This window comes from Aythya marila (assembly GCF_965140915.1).
Source record: "Aythya marila genome assembly, chromosome: 11".
NCBI classification, from domain to species: domain Eukaryota; kingdom Metazoa; phylum Chordata; class Aves; order Anseriformes; family Anatidae; genus Aythya; species Aythya marila.
Genome location: NC_139052.1, coordinates 20,389,302 through 20,411,067, shown reverse-complemented (window position 1 = coordinate 20,411,067; position 21,766 = coordinate 20,389,302). Strand labels below are relative to the sequence as shown.

General features: G+C 57.5%; 1 protein-coding gene across 1 annotated transcript; it reads right to left on the bottom strand.

The window, feature by feature from the left end:
- Positions 1-15,187: 15,187 nt before the first annotated feature.
- SKOR1 (SKI family transcriptional corepressor 1) lies at positions 15,188-19,262 on the bottom strand (the record flags this gene model as incomplete). The annotated part of the gene is made up of 8 exons (XM_082769476.1): positions 15,188-15,285; positions 15,407-15,472; positions 15,842-15,916; positions 16,014-16,088; positions 16,368-16,439; positions 16,530-16,637; positions 17,092-17,191; positions 17,280-19,262. The coding sequence occupies 8 exons, from the start codon at positions 19,260-19,262 to the stop codon at positions 15,188-15,190; spliced, it is 2,577 nt and encodes an 858-aa protein (XP_082625602.1).
- Positions 19,263-21,766: the final 2,504 nt, after the last annotated feature.

Genomic DNA, 21,766 nt, shown 5'->3' with positions numbered 1-21,766 from the left:
TCAGCTGGTACACACATCTCCCTCTAAATACACATCCAAGTGCAATATTATATTAATTATATTATATTATATTATTATTATATATTATCACCATCTCTCAAATTAGGCCCAAAACAAGGGCTGCTGCTTATTTAGAAAAAGAACGTTCTCTACATCGTTGCTGGCAGTGTTATTAAAATTTACAGAGAGGGAGTTAATCACCTAAAATCCTAAATTAGAAAAAGATACTGAAGCACTTTGTTAACATTACCTATTTTATATCCTCAGACTTGCCAGTATAACAATATTATTGCAGTATGGAAAGCATATGTAAATGAGTTACTATAATCTTTAATTACATATGCAGCGTTACAGCGTGACACATACAGGCTTCATCTGCGTATTTCCTGTTTTTTCAGTTCCTAAATATCAACTCGCCTTATTACTGTACACATACGAGCGCAGTTTACAACGCCAAGCACCCGTAGCCTGCCTTGGCCGTGATACAAAACTCCTTTCGCGTTGCAATTTTGCGTTAATCTTTCAAAATTTTAATTGTGCTCGCTGCTATTTGAATGCCCTGTAGATTGTGTTCCCTGCCTGGGATTACTGATGCCAAGTCCAGCCCGGCTCCCTGTGTGCTCTGCTCTGCCATACAAAGTGTTGCAGCTGCAGGACAATAGTAATAGGCACAACAATTAGCCCATTCTCTACAACTATTTGCTTAGCCCTTTCCGCCCTAATATCAGCGGGTGATATGTGCTTGCTCATAGCCCTGCTGATGTCCTTAAGGCCCGTCCTTCATAATTAACCTATTCTATATTTGGGCTGTGTCAAAGGAAGCGTCGGTGATGTCAAGTGGAGACCACGTTTTTCGGTGAGGATGAAGAGAAGGAGGTCTCCCCATGGGGCTCCCTGGGGACCAGCCCCACTGCACCACGCAGCCCACAGATCCCAGTGGTGCTTTGCTGCTGTCCGGGGCATTTGGGGCTTTACACCCTCATAAAGCAAGGTGTGGGGGAAAAAAAGGCTTTAGGAGCCGAGGGTTCCCAAGAAAAGGCATTCATGCAGCCTCGTTGGATTTTATGCAGGATTACAGTAGTCACAACAGCTAAAGTTGTTTGTGCAAGGTGATTTCATGCCATAGGAGAACTGTGGTCTGCACTGAGAGGAGGCACACGAGTTATGGACAGTCCTAGCTAAGAAGGTGACAGCATCCCACTGGCCTTCCCACGTTTACTTTAATTACCAACAGTTAACTTCTGTAGCTTTTATCCGAGGAAAACTGCCCCTGTGGAGTGGATCCATTTCTATACATACATTTGCTCACTTTTCTCTGGCCTTTTATTAGAATTTGCATCTCTTTCTTTCTTTCTTTCCTTTATTTTTCTTTCCATGAAAGCTAGAAGAAATGGTCATTCCTGAGATATTCATCTACACTTCAAAAAGCATTTCCTTTGGCTGAGCTGAATTCAGATTTTGTCAACAAAATTCCACTTCACTGAGTCACAATTGTGATTTTTTCCCCATTAGCACCCATTTTCATAACACGTAGGCACAGTACAAGAAGAAAGAGTAAAGCAACTGCAGCGGGCCGTAACCGATTCAGAGTGAGCCGTGAAGTGTGCAGTGCTGTACCAAAGCCAAGCACCACCTCGAGTGTCAGATCGTTCAGGAGCTCGAAATTGGCCAAGAACAATTCAAAACACAATGACAGAAAACTACAGAAAGTTACATCTACTTCCAGAATATCTTCAGAGAGGTGAGGCAGGTTTATAATTAAACCGCACAGACTTATGACATGGACAAAAAAAAACAAGCTTTAACTGTGACAAACTCTTTCATTCCAATTAAAAGTGTTTTTACATGAGACTGCAAGGCCCCAGTGCTCAAGAATTTATTTTTTTACTGGTACTGAGCAATTCCTAACAAGCAAAGTTCTGTGGCAAAGAAAAAAAAAGAATAATAAAAAAATAAATCAAGGTGCTAAATTTTCCATAACTTTGAGAGTAAATGCCTGTTATGATGCTACACGTTACTCCCCCTCATACAGACAGCCTAGGAGTAGATTTTGCTTCTGCTCCTCAGCTCTTCAGCTCTCGTGTTGCCCAACGTGGCTCGGAGTAGGGCGGATGAAATGCAGAGCGAGACGTCAGCAGGTAGCCTCCACCCACTGCATGGAGATGGTATCGCACACGAAGCGCTCACATCTTTTTTTTTCTTTTTTTTTTTTTTAACCTAATCTCTATTTTTAAAGAATCACTTTAGTCCTGGGAACGCTGTAAATAAAGCCGGGTCCCAGCAGCAAGTAGAGTTCATTTCAGATGGCTCTTAGGAAAACAACAGAGCTAATTATACTGTAGTAATTACCTGAAAATTATATGTATGCTGTTTTTCCACCAGTCGATACTGCTATTTTTGAACTTTGCATTGTTCTCATGGATTGCTGGAGTCATGCTGTCTCTAAACGGTCTTCTCATCATTAGCTTAGCCTCTGGTTTGGGGAGAGTGCTTTAGAAGTGCAGCAGCGCCATGTGCTATTTAGCCCAGATCTTTCACGCTTAGCTGCGCTCTTCACCTCTGTACACCCTCACCTATGCTGTTTGAGAAAAATATTTCCATTTTAACTGTCTTTTGGGTATGGATTATAAGATTCCAGCACTACAACAGGGCTCTAAAACAGCCTCCAATTTAGATTTACTCCTGCAAGCTAGGAGACGTGGACACATGTCCCCGATCTGTCCCTCCAAGCAGCCCCTTTGTCCCCACGCTTACAAGGCAGGTGGGTGGACACCAGGACTCCCAGCAAACCTCACCCTAGCCCACTGTGTGCGATGAACAACTGCGATCATTCTGACTTTGCAGAGTCTCATTTCCTCTCCCATCCTGGGTGGGGCATGTTATTGTTGTCTATTTTTTTTGTTTTAAGAGCAACCACTGCAAGCACCTGACAAAGGAAGGCGAGCGCCGCGGGTGAGTGTCGCACCACACTCCCCAGAAGGGAATGTGGTCTAGCAGCAAGGGCAGGAGAATGGGAATCAGGGATTGTTGGCTCCTTCCCAAATAGATTCCTGCCATATGACCCGATTTTGACCAAGTAAAATGCGCTCAGAAGGACTCCTTTATGAAATGGGGATGATGATAATAAATATCTCCCGGGACTGTTGGGAGAAAATTTATTAGCACTTGGAAAGTACTTTGAGATTCTTGGATGAAAGATGATGGAGCTGGAATGCTGGCAACATTAAAATAAATTGGAATAATCTTAATGTTTATTGCATACAGTGCTTTCATCTTCAAAGTTCTTCACTAGCATGAGTGAATTAACAAAGAAAAATATTAATAAAGATCATATTTACTCATAAAATTATTCTCCTGGTGCATATATAAATAGATCTGCCTCCAGTTAAAAAATGTTATTAGGAGAAAACCCAAGCACCAACTCCAGTATTGTGCACTAAATCCCTAGTGGTGCTGTCCATAGCAAGCCTACTTAGAAGTATGAATTATTAGTTTGTACTTTTAAGGAGGATAATTGGACCCTGAGTCTAATCCAGCAGCAACAAAGTCACTGGGAGTTTATCACCAACTTCAGAGCAAAAAATCAGGACTGAGGAAGAAGGAAGAGCCCTGGTTAGAAGACACCTCTGATGTGCCAGGGAGGTTTGTGTGAGGCTGTAGTGAGCAGGCAAAGGCATTTCTCGCTGCCTGACACTGAAGGAGGCTATTGTGCTGAAACGGGGTTTGTTGTGTCTTTGGGAGAAGCCACAGATAATTCAGAAGCACGTTGTGCCACCGGGAGCGACAGGCAGCAGCCCCAGATATTTACTGTCAATGTCCAGAATTAGGGCATCCCAGACTAAACTAGCCAAACGTTGCTTGCAAGGGGTTGCAGACTTTTTTTTTTTTTTTTTCAAGTATATTCTTACTGGCATAGACATCACTATCACGTTATCACTGGGAAACACAGCCCAGCAATTTACTGAAAACCAGTAAATGAGACAGTCCTTCCAAGTGCATTATCTGCATTGATTTCAAACCAGTGCAGAAAGAACAGCAAGGGACGTTTCCCTCTGTGTTTCATTTTCCAGCCACCTTCCCCATCTCAGTTTCTCCAGCTGTAAATATAAATAAAACCAGAGAAAAGGCATTCTGTTGTTATTTTCCCCATTTATTTTGAATTAAACACGTTTCCATAGGTCTCCTTTACTCCAGGAAATAGAATCGCTGCATTCTCCAGCATGATGTGCTCGGACACAATCCAGAACGTAATGGACTATAATAGATTTTTTAAAAATCTATGGTGCACTTCATAGACTCTGGAGGTCATTTTAGGCAGCCCATCAATGCCCGATATAAATGGTTTTGTTCAGAGTGTTTTCTGCACGCCGATCAGAACTACGCACTTGCCAGATGCGCGTCCCACAAAACCAAAGCAATTCTCAATTTTCTCCAGACTTACTGTGGAAAAAAACACATTACCTGTGAAGTGCTTTGTAGCCCAGTCTCAAGACTGTATTGCTGTTGCCTCAGAGCTGGCTGAAGGCTTTACAAAGTTATTCACAGATTAAATTGTCCCAGTTAATCTGCGATGCAACGACTTCCAGGCAAAGCTTCAAATATGTCTGGGTTTGGATAGAAATCAAATGTCACCTTTGGGAAATATCCTTGTTATTAGCATTAGACATAGCTCTTGGTTCAGCCTTCAATAACTTTGCTGAATTATAAGGGGTTTGTTATTGGTGTTTTGTGTGCGTGTCCGTGTGTCCTGTGCTGATGTAGCACGCTTGGACAGACACCATTATTTTTTTTTTTTTTAAGTGTTTACTGTTTCTGGTACTACCAATGCTTTCAGAGGAATTTGCAAGCATTAACTATTTTATGCAACACCTAGCACATGGCAAGGATCCAGTTAAGAGCATATCTCCTCTCTGATGTGGTCCCACGAGGCTGGCACGCTCAGACACAGGTAGCATTTTGCAGGACAGACAAAACACACGGGCAGGAGACGGTATTTCTATTAGCAAATAGCTGCAGAAAGCAGTTTAGTGACAGACAAGACTGACATCCAGACAAACAGCCAAGGTCTTTTTCTCACCATGTGATCTTTTCATAATCCTCCATTTCTCCCCCAGATCAACAGGTTCCTCTTTATTTGTCACTGTCAGCTCTTCGCACAAAGAGCCTTTTGTCTGCGGCTCTGACCCAAACACACGAGATTTCTGTGGCCGTGCTTGGCCATATGCTTTTAAACGGACTAATGGGCTCTCAAGCTATAAAACAGGACCTTGACCCCAGGAGGGGAGGTGGTTGTGTGACAACATCGCTCTGTTTTGACATCATAATTCATCCCTGCACGACGCAGCAAAAGCGCTTGAACCTGATCCTCTACGGACACCAGCGCAGGTACTGCAGTGACAGCAGCCTCCAAAGCCACAGCTCGGGGCAGGGAAGACCCCAGGCAGTCCATAGCTGCTGCTTTATGCTGTGTCTCTCGTGCCTCCTCGGGACACAGCACGTGCTGCAGGAGAAACCACACTGGCCACAGAGCTCCGTGCCCCGCTGCAGTTTGTGCGCGCTGCTCCTTCAGGTCCTGGTGCAGTGAAACACCACGTTCTGGGGAAAGAACAGCACTTTTCCAGTCACCCTAAAAATGCACTGCTGAGGAAGAAGCCCAGAGGCAGTAAGAAGCAAGTTTTTGCAGTTTTCTGGAGTGCAGCACCACGTTGTGCTCAGCCTGCCTGGGGAAGGAGGGCGCAGGGGGCTGCTGCTGGCTCCTGTGAACCTCGCCGCTGAGTTTCTGCAGCTGAACACAGCACGAGAGGAGCTCATGCCCTTTAACTGGCACTTGTTCCTGACTGTCACAGAAACCCCTTTGTTTTCCAGTGGAAACTGCTCCAGAGCCAAATTCCTACCTGTGTCTCTCGGGGTGTGTCTTTGCCCCTCTGCCGCATAAACAACCGGGGGCTTGGCTCAAGGTAAAACCTTCCTGGAGCTTCAAGGCATCTTCTTGAGGGACGTGGTGTTGTGCGGGGGAAAAGAGGAACCTGTTCCCTGCTATTGCCCTTTAATCCTTTTCCCCTTTCAGTTCTTTCACCAAAGCTTTGTGTTTAAACACATCCGTCCTCCTCAGACAGGGCTGTGCATGACCCCTTGCACTCGGGAGCCACTTTCCCTTGTATTTCACAGACCTCGCAGGGTTTTGAGAGCTGACCCTCACCATTTGCTGGTGCTGCAGATGAAGGAGAAGGCAACGAGCCTCTTATCTCCCCTCAGCCTTATCAGGGCCTGGCAGCTGGGTCATGCTGGGGCAGTGCAAGGGGGAGGACGGGCAGCAAGCCCAAAGCTCAACGTCAGAGAAGGGGAAACCCTGCACCAGCAGCACCTCTCTCATTATGAACCTCTCCAGCCTCGGGGTTAGGGGCAGGCACACAGTGCCCTGGTCCCCAAGCTACCACCACCTGCACAGAGCACCCCACACACATCTTGTGTGGCCTTCCTGACCCTGGAAGAGCTCTCAACTAAACATTTGCCTTTCCCATAGCATTCCGCAGTGATTTTCCCATGCAAAGCAAAGGAATAAGTGGGTGAATTTAGTATTAGGCCTAAAAAGCAGAGTTGCACAAGATCCTCTCAGTCTGATGCCTCCACCCAGCAAACTCTTTCAAAACAGTAAGTTCTCTCTTTTGGTCGAAATTTCCTCTTTTAAAGTTGGAAGCCTTTCACCAAAAGGTCTTTCTTTTCGCTACTAATAAAAATCAGCTATTAATGCCATTTTCCCCTCTTTCATTGAAGATGTCCTGCCGTTTTCTTCCATCTAGGAACAAAAACCTCTTAAAATGATACCAAGAAATAATTGGCACCTCTTTGGCAGATTGCTCAGAAATGGTCCTGCGCCCACGTCTGGGCTGCCAGGCGATGCTCAGGGTGTTCCTGGGACATTACAGAGCAGACCAAGGGCCAAATTCTGTTTTGGGAAGCACAGTTATTGCAGAGATATCATGTCAGGGACAGTCCCGCATGGGGCCAGGTCTCGAGCTGATGTAAAAATCAGCTGGTAACAAGGCTCATAGCCAGAAAGCAAAGAGAGGATTAAAGAAAAAAACATAAAGCAAGCAAATATCAGCAATATCCCATGTCCTCCCTCATGCACAGCAGCAGCACAGCCTTGCCTCATGGTTTAAAGCCCTGGGTCTGGTTTTAGGCTCCCTGAGCTGTGGGCTGCCCACGTTCAGCACACCATGTCCCCCAGCCAACAGGAGTAAATTGTCAGTTTTTATCTGGGGCCTGTTCCTCGTTATCAGCTCCGTGGAGTCGCAGAGCGTTCGCTCGCGTGCAGATGCTGCCCTGATTACAGCCCGTTATCACCGCACAGCTCCACAGCAGCATGAGGAGAGCTGAGCCCCAGACCTGTCCCCTTGGCACTGCCAGCCCTCCTTTGGTGTCCCCTGGCAGCCTCTGGGGACAGCGAGGGGCTGGAGGCCAGAGCCCCACATTCTCAGCAGCAGATTCGATCTGTGGTGGCACCAGGCTTTCCTGCTGCTGCTTTAGGGCCTGACACAACGAGCAACTCAGCTAAGGATGCTCAGCCCTAGAAATGGGAAGATGGAGAGCCCGTATTTCACATACCTGTCTCCTCTCAAGGAGCAGGATCAGGCCCATGTACTCTCAGGGCCCTTCACAATCCAGCAGCCAGCCCACAGCTCCACCATGCTGAGACTTTGGTTGTTTAACCCACGGAAATCCACCGGGTCTCAGCCACCAACACCAACCCCACAGCCCTTCTCTGCCCTCACAGCAGCCCCCACAGCTCACCTCTGGCACCCCGCTAGGTTTGGGTGAAGCAAGGACCCTACAAAGGCTATTGCACACTGGTGTTGCTCAGGATGCTCATGCCAGTTTACCATCGGGGACACAACTCACCTGGCTCATGAGGACGGCCGTGCTGAAGGGAGCAGGAGCCACACGAGCAGGGCTGGAGCCTCTGCTCCCTCCCGCAACCCTGGAGTTAACAGGCATACACAGATTTCTCTAGAAGAAACCCTGCTTGCACTTTTAGCCTTTTCGCTTTTCTTTCAAATATTTCTTTGCCCGTGGACATTTTGGGGAAAAGGAAAAAAAAATCCATTTAAATCAACCCCATTGTTTTCACAAAACCGAACTACAGAAAGATTTCGGAACGTGGTTGTGATTTGCCACATCTGTTATTTTTATGCATTATTTTATTGCCAAGAATTTCATAAAAGGTGTTATATAACCGCGCATTGTATCACATAATTCAGCATGTTTCCACAATTAGGAGTCCACGTGAGCATTTAAGCAATGATCTTGCCCAGGGTTTTTTCTGCGAACCTTTCAGCCCAGCCAGCCCGAGATACAAAGATGAGCTGTGGCTGTGGTTTCCTCTGTTCTGCTGCAGACTACACTGCCATTTACTGACGGCCAAGTTCAGCTGTGGCCCGTGCAGCACGGATCTCCTCTGCATCTGCATTTAAAAAAATAAACTTACTTTGCTTGAATCCTGTGCGCTGCTCACCAGAACAAGCAGAGATTTTCCCCAATGTTATATACAGCTGGATTATCCATCTTCAAGACACTAACAGGTCCATTGCTTGCAAATTATTGCAAGACAAGTGTTTACCAGGTTAAAAGCAAAATAGATTCACACTGAAAGCTGCTGATGGACAGTTGGATCTAAGGCTGGAAAGACAAAGGTAGAAAACAATTCTGGGAGTGAAATAAAAAGCTGTATTTGCTGTTCACTTTACGAGCAGCTCTTAAAACACTTGGTGCTTCCCAGCTCCAGGTGAGTGCTCTCAGGGGAGAGGTCACTTCTGGCAGAGGATGCCCCCACAGAGATTATCCCATGGGTGAGCAGGAGTTTGGGTCTGCCAAGCTTTGCCGTGGAAGGGACTGGGTTATTCGGACACAATCCGTGCTCTTGCTGTAGGTGAACTGCTGAGAACTTTGGAAATTTCCAGCCTGGCACCGCTTTAAATGAAAATCTCCATCTTGTTCTCCTGGGTCAGATATTCTGCATGCAGTTTCTAATTTGGACCACGGCTCTGGAAAACTTGATTAGAGCTGTGAAAATGGAATTTTTATTAGGGAGAACTGAGATTTTGCCAAGGTTTATTTTTCAAGGGAGTAGGACCTAATCCTAGAAGTAGTTCCAGGGCTGTGCTATGCTGGATGCCCTTGCGATGGTTTATGGCAATTATGCAGCCAAACCTGGCCTGACTGGTAATGTTTGCTTTGGACAAGTTGCTACAGATGGCAGGCAACTGCAAATGTACTTCCCAGCCTGGTGCAGGCATCACTGAAAACGCATTTCATCTAAGCTGTTTTCCTCTTCATTTTACACATTATTAACGCGTTGCCAAACCCATACTACCTAAAAACAACTAAGAATTTAGAGGCATGGAGAGAATGCAGAGTAATGTATCTGTGTTCAGACAGAAGCCTGTGAGGTGTAAGCACTGGATAGACATCTCCCCGGCGGCTTTCTGAGATCAAGTTTCTGCAAAATCAAACGTGGACCCCCTCTCTGGGTGGCTGCCCTTCAGGGAATAGCACATGGGTTTCCTCCAGGGAACCCACGGGGCTTGCAGCACGGAGCAACCCTCTGGAGGGGCTTTACATCTCCGCAGCAAGCAGTAACCAGACTAAACTAAGCCATAAATCCAGGAATGCATGGGAAAAGAGCAAATTAAAACGTGCTATACTTGGCAGGTTCCTTTGCAAGCGTAGCACTCGTGAAAGGTGACATTAACGGCCCGAGCAGCTGAAGGCTGCTCTTTCTTCCAGAGCTGGGATAGCACAGGCAGGAGCAGCAAAGCCTTCCCCAAAAGCGCTCCCTTCCTCTCCCAGGAGGGTTTTGCCTTGGGTGCAAGAGCTGCTGCGGCACTGTGAGCACGATATCGCCCGCACCAGGGCGATATCGGCTTAATTCCCACACAGAAAAATAGTGAGAATTAATTTGTTAGTGTCAAACTATGCCTTTGGAGGCACGTGCTCACCTTGTGCAGACTTCAATGAAAGCCTGGCCTTCACATGTGCAGCCATGGGCCCTCGGTGTCTGTGGCATGCTTTGAAGCTGGGCAGCGTTAGGAGGTGTGAGATGCCCGGAGCAGCGAGCTCAGCGCCACGGCGCGCAGACAGCAAAGCGAAGCGCACACAACAGGCACAACGCAGGATGTCAAAGCCTGCAACTTCATTACAAGGCAAAAAGAAGATCAAAGGAAGGAGTTCTCAGCTTAAAAATGGGAAAATATGTTTTAAGTTTCCAGGAAACCGCAGAGTTCACTGTTACACGAGCGTAAATGTGAGATTTTGGAAGCGGCGCGGAGCTGCCATGCGCCAGCCTCTCATCCATACAACATGGAAAGCCTTGCTTGCGCCCAAACCTCCACCAAGTTAATTAAAGCCATTCCTCCCCGCATGCGGATGCTCCAGCCTGTTTACATACAGCTCACGGCCATCCTGTTCACACTTGTCCCTGACATACTTGAATTAAACCCAGAGCCCAGCCACGCACCCCCTGCACAAACCAAACCGAGCTGGTTCACTCAAAGCACTCGAGATGAAGGCAGGAGGAGCCTCCAGCCCAGCAAGGACCAGACCCTGGACTAGAAGGGATTTTCCCCCTTAAAAAGGGCCATTTCTGCTGCAGCTGCAGGTTTCGGCTCCGCTGTGGCCACCTGGGCAAACAAATGCCCACGGTGCCAAGGTGCCCACCGTGTCGGCAGGTGACAGCAAACCAGGAGGAGCTGGGGAGGAGCTGGGGAGGTGCTGGGGAGGGCGAGGAGGCTGGAAAAGTGACAGGGCCTTGTGGAGATCAACACCACGTCCTGCCCCTGGGGGCAAGCAGCTGGACAGCAGCCCCACAGGAAGGTCCTGGTGGGACGTGGTGCTGGGAAAGGAGCACACGACAGATGGGGAGATGCAGAGGGAGATGTTTGTTCAGCCCAGAGAAGAGAAGGGGAAGGAGAGGGCTTGCTGCTGTCTGTTCATCCCAAATGGGAGGGTGCAGATGAGATGGAGCCTGACTCTTCTCCCAGGAGCATGGTGAGAGGCAACTCATCAGCCCAGAGCCTGGGACAGCACTTCCTACAGCAGTAAAACTGCACGGAAAGGGCACGCTCCAAGTCAGGTGAATCTTACAAGCACTTCTCTTTTATGCTTTATGGAAGCATGCCGTGCTAGCTGAAGATTAGACCGACCCACTTTCAAAACAAAAATGAACAGGTGATTATTTTTCCTCCCTGTCACCAACAGCAAATAGGAGCTGGAAATCAAAGAGCCATATATAAAAATTTAACACTTCTAAGATGCTTGCCGGCAAGTTCTTTGTACTTAATGATTAGACTTTCCAAGCAAACACGTCTTTTGATGATACAGTTGGTAGAACCTAAATAATCCAAGGAGGCAAATTAAGGATCATTTTCTTCACTTTTAACTCGAGTTAGAGTACAGCACTGTCTCTCTGACACTGCTCCATGAATCCGCTAAGAGCCTGATACCTTTACTAAAGGTATCAGTCCTCATTTTGGGACAGAGCATCTTAGCTATCCACAGCAATACTGCTGATCCATGCCCAGCAGCAGGTCTGGGACCTCAGTTCAGCCCAGGTTTTGCCTGACACCAGGCATTTCACAGGAAAGCTGCTTTTCCCTCTCCCCAGGGCGATGGGAGCTTGTGAGGGGCACAGGAATCTCTCAGGACTGCTCCCCAGCACTGCACAGACAGGGGCTTACACCCACCCACTGCTCTTTTTCCTCCCATTATTCAGCGTATTTCACAATGTCACTGATGGACACCGCCCCACATCATAGCAGCAACACCCATCACCCCAAAAAAACCCACACACAGCAAGTTCCTGGGCCCCCATTCCCTTCCCTGCCCCTGGAGCTGCTTCAGGAGGGACTGGACACCTCCCTCACCGCTCACCCGGGGGGCGATGGCCCAACACTGCCCAACCGAGCTGCTCTGCCTGCGCCCCCCCAGGCCCAGGCTGCTTCTCCAAGGGGTAATTTTAGTATTTTCCACGGAGCTTGCAGAGCCCCTTGGCTGAGAGCCCTGGCAGGAGCGAGCAGCAGCGTGGCGCTGGGAACGCCATCTCCTGGCGTCCTCTGCCTCCAGCCTGCGAGGCAGCCACGGCTGAGCTGACCCCACTGTGCACGGGTCGGTGGCTGAATTTGGGGACCCAAACCACACGGGGACACTTGGCTGGGCCCAGCACATGCTCACGCCACAGCACGAGCATCCTGCATCCTCTGCGGGAGCCTGAAGCGGAGAGGGGATCTATGGGGTGCTTCGCATCGCTGCTGCAGCCCTGCTCGAGAGCCTCCAGCAGCCCCCAGGTGCTCCCACCTAGGATGGCACCCCGAGGGCTTTGAGCACCTCTCAGAACACGAGTCCAGGCTCCAACCAGCAGCCAGGAGTTTAATGTCGGGGTCTCTGGCACTTTCACCCCCCTCCGAGAGCAGCTCTGCAAAGGGGGCTCTCAGCTAAGAGGCAACGCGGCAGCAAAACCCAGCGCAGGCGCAGCTCCGTCACTGGGAGCCACCACGTCTGCTTGCCTCCAAACAAACAGCACAAGAGGGAAATGGCATATGGGGAGAAGCCTTGGCGAGGCTGGAGGTCTGGTGATCAGCTCCTCGGAGCTGCTCTGCCACTGGCCTGAAAGAACAACTCCATCAGCTGCAGCAAGCAGACCTTCTGCTTCCCCCGATTCAGAATTCATCACAGGCTCAAATACAGACACTCCAGGCTTTTTCCTGCTTTAATTATTTAAAAATCCTAACTCTGACTGTTTATTTTCATGGACTGCTACTGCATTCAATTATTTTAAGACCAAAAAAAATATATATATATTTGAAGCCTCTCCCTCATTCTGCTGCTGAAGTTTAATTCACTCTAATTATTTCATATTACTTAGACTATAATAGTTTCATAATTTCTAGTATATTAAGCACTTAATACGTTGTGTCATTTGAAGTCGCATATTAAATTCAGCAAAGTACATTTTAATGAGAGCTAAGTAGTGTGAAAATATTAATACAAGGCAAGAGTTGATTTTTGCACCCACGCTGGTAGGCGCTGGTGCCACACGCAGCGTGCGGGGCAGGTGAGTGCCGGGGAGCAGCAGGGACACGGCCCCGGGTGCCTGGAGCTGGGAAAAGGGGAGCAGGGAGAGGATGGGGCCCTTTTAACACCCCTCTCTAGGACCCCATAGAGGAGCCCATGGGGGTGCTGCAGCACGCTTCTCCCCGCAGCAAGGGATGGGATTTGGGGTGAGATCCTGCATGGTTCCCCCCAGGGTCGCCCCGTGCCACTTCCAGCCCCCAGGGAGCAGCAGGAGAAGCGCTCGAGGAAAGTCTCAGCTGCCCCCCCTGCAAGCTCCCGAGGCCCAACCACCCCATCCTCACGAGGCACCAACCTCTCGGCATGCAGAGCCCGGCTCTAACTTTCTATTTACTTCTCTGCCAGAGCCTCCCCAGCTGAGCACCCCAGCAAGACCCCCCTTCCCGCAACCCCCCCCACGAGAAATCCCACCGGGGTCACGCACCTCAGGCACCAGCTCAGCTCTGTCCTAGGAGAAGTCCTCAGAGACCTCCTCAAAACCTCACTGGCACCCCAAAAGGAGCCCAGGGGAAGCAGCCACCCCCTCGACCCCCGGCTTTTATCCGCGACCACCGCCCCCACCCAGGTGATGCTGGGCAGGTGCAGGGGCACTGCCCCCCCCCCTCCCTCCCTATCCCAGCCCAGCTCGGCCCGGTTCGGCTCGGTTCAGCCCCGGACCCGGCTATTTTTGCCCCATCCCCGCCCGGTCCCTTTAGTGGGGAGAGCCCCGGGCCCCCCTCGAAGCCCCCTGCCCACCGGGGGGGGGCTGCACCGCCGGCTCTGCCCACGCGGTGGCGACGCAGCCCCGCGGAACCCGGGATGCTTTAATGAGCGCCAGCCGCTAATTGCGGCAGCTCCGCGCTGCGCGACCGGGCAAGGCGCAGCTCACACCCCCCCGAGCACCCCCTGACCCCCCCATACACACACCCCAAGCCCCGGCGGTGCCCCCACCCATGACCCCGACCCCCGAGGGGCGCTCCCGGTACCGCAGCCCGGGGGCGCCGCAGGACCCCGGCTCGCAGCCCCTCTCCCCGGGCCGACCCCAGACCCCCTGCCGCCCGGTGTGGGGGGGGGGAGCGCCGTGCTAGGTTAATCCTGGGCTGGAACCAGGTATTTCGGGCTAATAGGTGTGCGAGCCCCCCCCCCAGCCCGCTCCCGGAGCTCATTAACGTAATACTTTCATGTGTGAAACGAGCATATAAATGGGCATTAATGAGCTCCCGGCTGCGGCGCGGAGGAGGAGGGGGAGCGGGGAACCTGGCGGGGGAGCGGGCGGCCCCCCCGAGGCTGCAGAGCCGGGGCTGGACCCCCCCAGAGCCCGGGAGGGCACCGCCGAAACCCCCCGGGGTGCGCGCCCCGACGGGGCGGCCCCGGCCGCATCCTGCGCACCGGAGCCGTGCGGGGCCACCGCGAGCGCCCCCCCATTCGCCCCGTGTCCGCGGGGACCCCACGGCCACGACCCCCCGGGGCCAGCCCCACGGACCAGGCGGCTTCTTAAAGTCGGTTTTTATTAAAGAACCAAAATCGCGTACAGAGGTGCCTCTTCCCTCGAGCGGGCGAGCGCGGTGGTGTCTCTGTCTGCGGAGTCGCGAACCGCCCGTTAAAGTGCTGTTACATCCATAAATGTACGGGGGGGGGGGGGGGAAGGAAGGAAGGAAGAAAGGGCAGGGGGGGGCTCGGGGGGAAATAAATATACATCATAAATAAATAAAAATCCAACAAATACTGTACCAAGAGAATCACAGTACATTTATATCCATTGCACATAGCCACTTTTGTTTCCAGTCTGGACGAGGGTGGAAGAAGCGGACACACAGGGAGGGAGGGGAAGACGCGGAGCGGGGGGGGGGGTCCCGGGGGGCGCGGGGGAGGGACGGGGGGGACACGGTGCCTTCCCCCCCCCGCCGTCCCGGGGCTTCTCCCCGCCGTATTGCCAGTCCGAGAGGGCCGAGCTCCGAGTCCTCTATGTACAAGTGTCTCCTCGTGGAAATGGCTTGTGTGGGCTCTGCCCTCGGCTGCGGCGCGCCGCAGGGCGCATGGCTTCGGGGTGAGGGGGGGGGTCCGGGGGTCGAGGGTGGGGGGCTCACTGGGGCAGCAGCGGCGGCTTGAAGGAGCAGTTCCCCGTGCAGTGCCGCGGGGTCAGCATTTTGCAGGAGAAGTGGTGCAGCGCGTCGTGGGCCTCTGCAAAGCGACAACGCCGTCACCCCACCGCCGGGGTCGAGGGTGGGGGGTCGGGAGGGGGTCGCTCCCCCCTCCTTAGACGGCTGCGCCCCCCCCACCCCCCAGTCCTGCCCCCCGGTACCTTTCAATTTCTGCTGGATGGCGTAGCGAGCTTTCCTCTCCTGGTCCAGCTCGTTGCACAGCGTATCTGGGGGGGGGGGGGTAAAAGCATCACAACGGGGCTGGGGGCACCGGGGTGCGACCGCCCCGTCGGGGGTCCGGGTTGTGCGGCCGGGGGGACGGCGCGGAGGAGGGAGCGGGGGGAGGGCCCGGCCGGGCAGCGCTCCCGGCTGATTTTGCGGCTCGGATTTTAATTTTTGCAATTTTTTTTTTTTTTTTTTTTTTTCCGGGAGGGAAATCGCTGCCTTCGGAAGGGTCGCAGCGTAACGATGCCTCGCAGCTCGCGCTGCCGAGGGGATCAGAGCGCACGGAAGGATGCGGAGTAAAACAAAAATAGGCGTAAATTAAAAAATAAAAAAATATATATATATATATAAACGGGTAAAAAAAAAAATACCTCGGACGATCTGGAGCTGCTGCACCATCTCCTCGCGGTACGCCAGCTCCCGTTTCATCTGGTCCTGGAAGTTGTCTGCGGGGCAGGGGGGGTCAGCGCCGCCCGCCCCCGGCCCGGCTCCCGCTGCCCGGTGCGGGGCGGGCGGGGGGCAGCGAGGGGGGCTCGCCGGTACCTTTCAGGCTCTGGAAGTCCCTCTCCAGCTTCTTCCTCAGCTCCATTTGCTCCAGGACCAGTTTTTGCAACTCGTCTGTTTAAAAATACATGGCGGGGTCGGGGGCAGCCCGCGCCTTCCCAGATGGAGGCGGCTCAGCGCGGCGCTAATCGCATTACGTTACATTAATCACAGGAGTTAATCACTCCTGCCGAAAACCTAAATACCTCGAGCCGCGAGGAGACGCCGGGGGGTCCCTCCTGCCCGGCCCCGGCCCGACGGGAGGGGGCAACGGGCGCCGTCGGGGCGCGGAGCTCCGCGGAGCGGCCGCTCCCCCCCCAGCCCACCCCGTCGGGGGCCGCCCCCCGGCCTCACCTCGGGCCAAGTTTTCGATGTCCTTTTCCACCAGCTGCGTCCCCGCCACGTCCATGCCGAGGCCGTCCTCTCCTGCGGGGTCGGGGGCGCGCACGGGGTCAGCGCCGCCGCCGTCGGGGGAGCCGCGGCCGCGCAGAGCCCCGCGGAGGGGCCGGCGCTTACCTCTGTCGGTATTTACAGGGCTGGGATGCGAGACGTTCCTTTGGTCCTGATAGGATTTTCTGGTCTCTAAATCCTCTGCCGTCGAGTGATTGTCTTCTTTATCTTGCTCTTAAAGTTAATAAACCGCTTTTCAACCATAAGCAACGAAAGTATGGTCCTGATATATCCTTAATTACATAATTAAGGACAAAGCCCTCGTTAAAGCCTTCTTAGCGGACATCCTAATCGCTTTGCCGCTGGAAAGTAGCTTGCTGCCGGGAGCTTGGCCCCACCGCGCCGCGCGGCCCCGCAGCCCCGGCCCCGCAGCCCCGGCCCCGTCCCACGCCGCCGGCGGGGGCATCCCCGGGCCCGGCGGGGGCCTCGCCCCAACCCCTCTCCAGAAACCGTTCGCTCTCGCTCTTCTCCCAAAAACCCCCCAAAACGAAAGCGGCGGCCGGGGCTCCCCCCCGGGGCCGAGCGGCGGGGGGAGGCGGCACCCAGGGCCGCGCCGTCGATGGGCACCGCGCCGCCACCCCCCCGGGGCCCCGGCCGGGAGCCCCCCAGCCCCCGCGGCGAGCTTTACCCTTGGCCTCGGGGGTGCAGAGGTAAGCGGCCGAGGCTCCCAGGGAGGCGGCGGTCTTCAGCGGCTGCAGGTGCTGCTCCCCCCGCTCCGGCGCGTAAACCTACAAAAAAGCGAGTTCAGGGCCGGGGCGAGGGGGGGAGGCGGGCAGAGCCCCCCCTCCCCGGGGCAGAGCCCGCTGGGCCCCGCACCTCGTAGGCGCTGCCGCTGCTGCTCCGCTCGGGGCTGCCGTCGGGGGGCTGGCCGCCCTCCTCCGCCGCCGCCTCGCCCGCTTTCTCCTCGGGCCCGTCGGTGGCGGCGGGCAGCGGCTCCTCGGGCCCGGCCAGCAGCCGGGGCGGCGGCGGCTCCCGCTCCTCCGGGGCCGCGGCGGAGGCGGCGGCGGCGGCGGCGTCCTCGTCGTCGTCGTCGGGGAAGCGGTTGGACTCCACGTCCACCTCGGGCTCCTCGGCCGTGTCCCCCCCGGGGGAGAGCGAGCGGTAGCTGGAGCTGCCCTCGCTGAGGAAGTCCGGGGAGAGGTAGCCGGGCCCGCGGGCGGCCCCGCCGCCGCCGCCGTACGCCTCGCGGGTGCCGTAGAGCTTGGCGATGCTCTCGGTGTCCTTCACCACCGGGCGGAAGGCGGACAGGTAGCTGCCCTTCCTGGGCAGGGGCAGCGGGCCGAGCAGCGCCTCGTCCCCGGAGCGCTCCTCCTCGCCGGCCGCCCTCGACAGGGCGCTGGAGCAGCGCTCGCCGTCGGCCCCGGAGCCTTCCTGCGGCGTGGCGCTGCTCCGCCCGCTGCCCGACGGCTCCGAGCCCTCCGGCTCGCCGTGCCGCCCCGCCAGCCCCGACGGCTCGGCCGCCGCCGCCGCCGCCGCGGCCGCCGCCGCCACCACGACGGCCGTGGCCGCCGCCTTGGCCTGGCTCTGCGCCGGGTAGGGCGGCACGGGCAGGCTGCCGGCGGCCGGCCAGAACATGGGGAAGGACGGGTAAACGCCGCCGTCCTTGGCGGCGCCGGGCTGGTGGGGCGGCTGCGCCGGCTGGTGCGGGTGCGGGTGCGGCGGCCCCCAAAACATCCCCGACGGCAGCGCGCCGCCCTTGCCCGGCTCGCCGCCGCCCGCGCCGCCCAGCGCGTCCTCCTGCTTTTTGGGGCACAGTCCGAAAGCGGCGGCCGGGAAGCCGTACGGGTGAGGGAAGAGCGGCGGCGGCAGCTTCTGCAGCATGCCGAACCCTTTGCTGGGCACCGGGATCACCGGGTAGCTGCGCACCGCGCCCGCCCCGCCGTGCGCCCCCGCCGCCCCGCCGTGCGCCGCGGGCAGCCCCAGCGCTCCGCGCTCGCCCGCCGGCTCCTGGCCGCTGCAGCGCAGGCTCTTGTGCGCCGGGGCCAGCTCGGGGCCGGCGGGCGGCGGAGGGTGCAGCGAGGCCTTGGCCGCCGGCGAGCCTCCGCCGGGGCCGGCGGCGGGGGCGCCTTGCAGGGAGAAGGTCCGCTTGCGGGTGCCGCCGTTGAACATGGCCTTGACATCCTCCCAGGCGTGCGACAGCTCCTCCGTGGCCGTCTTGTCGCTGAGCTTGAGGTGGCGGCGCCACGAGTTGAAGTTGGCGGCGTCGGGCTGCGTGTACTTGGAGTCCGGGGTGCGGTGCGAGTGGAAGATGAACTTGTTGGGGGAGAAGTACATGCTGCAGTAGCTGCACTTGATGCACTTGGCGCGGGAGCTGTTGTAGCGCGCCGGGATGAAGCTGCCCCGCGAGCCCCAGGCGCACTCGTGCACCACGTCGAAGGCGAAGTTCTCGGGCAGCTTGGGCGGCTTGTGCTCGCCCAGGAAGGACTTGCAGAGCCGCTCCGCCTCCCGCTTGGTGATCATGCCGCAGCGGCGGGAGGAGATGGGCATGGCCCCGGCCCGCCGCAGGATCTCCAGCTGCACCGGCGTGCACTGCACGCAGGTGATGCCCAGGGCCACCCGCCGGTTGTGGATCTCATTGTAGCTGTAGTTCTTGAGCAGCGTGTTGGAGATCTGCGCCAGGCACAGCCGCTCCTGCCCGTCGATGACCAGGGACACGATGGGCACTCCGTACAGAGAGGTCTCACCCACTTGGTTGGGCTTGAGGGTATTGGAGCCCTGGTACGGCTGCAGCTCTTGCTTTGAATTTGGGGAGGAGCTTGCATCTCTCCCATTTCCCATCTGACTGGCGATCGCCTCCATTCCCCCCAAAACGCCCCTGCAAAACAAAATCGGGGAAAGGCGCCGGTTACCACCGCTCCCGGGGCCCCGCCGCCGCCGCCGCTCCCATCCCGGCCCGGCCCGGGGCCGCCGCGCATCCCCAGCGCCGCCGGTCCCGGCCCCGCCGCAGCCGGAGCCCGGGGGGAGGCAGCGGCCGCCCGGGGCAAGGACGGCCCGGGGGGTGCGGGGGGGACCCCGCTGCTCGCCCCGGGGGTCGAGCCGCGTCCCTTTGTGCCGGCTCGCCGAGCCGTGCCGTGCCCAACCGAGCCGGGCCGTTGCGGCGAGCCCCGGGAGGGCTCCAACGAAAGGCACCGGCGGAGGCTGCCCGGTGCGTCCCGGTGGGTCCCGGCGCGTCCCGGTGCGTCCCGGAGCGCCGGGACCGAAACTTGCCGCTCGCAGCGGGGCGGGCGCCCCTTCTCCCGGTGCCGGCGGATCAGGGCCCGGGGCGGGCAGGAGCCTCCGCACGGAGCCCGGGGAGGGGGGGGAGCACAAATGGGCTTAGCCGGGCTCTAAGCGGCTTCCGCGGCCATCACGCGAACCGCCGGCAGCGGCTCCCCGGGACGCGCCCGGCCCCGAGAGCCCCCCCCCGGCCCCCCGCCGCCCCGCGGCACTTACCGGGGCTCCGAGCCCGGCTGGACGGGCGGCCGGGGGGGGGCTCTCCTCGGGGCTAGCGGCCGCCTCGCAGCCCCGGCGCTCCGCTGCCCACCGCCGGGGCCGCCATCCGCCGGGGGCCGCGCTCCGCCGAGCGGCGGGCGGGCGGGGGGGGCGCCCCGGCCCCGGCCCCGGCCCCGGCCCCGCCGAGCCGCCCCCGCGGGGAGCCGGGCGGGCCTCGGGCACCCGCTGAAGGCTCCCGGCCGCTCTCCGGGGCCGCCGCCCGCCCCGCCGCCGCCGCGTCTGCCCGGGCGAGATGCAACAAGAGCGAGTGGCCAGCCGCGCCGCCGAGGGAGGATCCGGAGCCGTACTTGGAGCCGCCGCACATTGATCCGGTGACAGCTAAAATAACGGGAAGACACACCCACTTAGCACCAGCATATTTACATTAACTGCCTCCGGGACCCCGCGGCCGTCAATCACCGACGCGCTCCAGTCAATCACGGCGCGGCTCTCAGGCACGGGGGGGCGCGGGGGGCCGCCACCGAGCGGGGACCCGCCCGGGCTGCCCGAGGTAAGAGCGCGGCCCGGCCCCGGCCCCACCTGCGAGGGGCTCCGCGGGCCCCCTCCCCGCGTCCCCCCCCCAGTCCCTCCGCGCCCCCCGGCAGCCGCCACCGGGAGGGGCTCGGCGGGGGCACCCGCGGGGGGCCGCGGCTCGTTGCGAGTTGGCGAGGGGCGAGGGAGGCAACGAAAAGAGGAGCCCGGGGGGGGCGGCGGAGGGGCCCCATCGAAATCGCCGCCGCTCGGCTCCCGCCGGGCCCCCCCCGCCGCCGCCGCCGCCCCCGGGCTGAGCGCTCCGCCGGGGCTGCGGGACCGGCCGCGGGGGGATGCGGGCGGGGATGGGAGGTGGGGGGGGGGGGGGGGGAACCGGGCCGGCAACGAAATCGCCGGGCGGAGGCGGCGGGGGGGGCACGGCCGCGGGTTTTCGTTCGCTCCGGGGGCCCCCTCCACGCCGGCAGCACCGGCGGCCACCGGAGCCGGGGGGGGGGGACACCCCAGGTCCTACCGGCGCGGAGGGGGCCCCGCAGCCGCGTCTCCGCCCTGGGTGGGTTCCCGCATGCAGCGTTCGTCACGGCCACATTAATTAAACTGTAATTAATCATCGCGTCCGGCCGCGATCGGCGCAATTACACTGATCAAACAGAAGTTAATAACGGCGCGGATCGCCCCCAGCTATCACTTTTGTCCCCGGCGCCGGGAGGATGCGGCGGAGCCGGCGCGGAGCGAAACGCAGGTGCGGAGCCGCCGATGCCGCGGTCCCGGAGGCTGCGGGGCCGGAGCCGACCCCGCTCCGCTCCCCCCGCTCCCCGCAGCACCGGGGCCGGAGCGCGGCCGCCGCTGCCCCCGGGGCCCCGCCGCACCGGGGGTCGGGACGCCCCGTCGGGGGGTGGGGGGGGGACACACACAGACGGGATGGGTGCTGCCGGCCGGGCCTTGCAGCGCGGCCTTCCCGCGGCGATGGCAACCCGAGCCGGTAATTATTCCTCGCCTTTTAATTATTTATCCGCTCCCTCGTCCTCCAGCCGGGCGGACGAAGGAGCCGGCGGTGGGAGACCTGGAGGCGCTGCCCCTCTCGCCGCCGGCTCGGGGTGGTCCCCGGGGGCTGGATGCCCGCAGTGCCCGCCGAGTCCCCCCCCCTCCGGGCCGCGGCAGCCCGGCTCCGGCCCCTTTTGCTGCTCCTCGCCGGGCTGCGAGGCACCGGCGGCCCCTTCCCGGGCTGGATGGGGGGCGGCACGTCGGGGGTCCCCAAGGGGCAGGGGGCTGCGGCTCTGCCCCGGCCCCCTCGGCCGTGCCCCGGCCGTCCCCGCTCCCCGCAAGGCTCCGTTCCCCGCAGA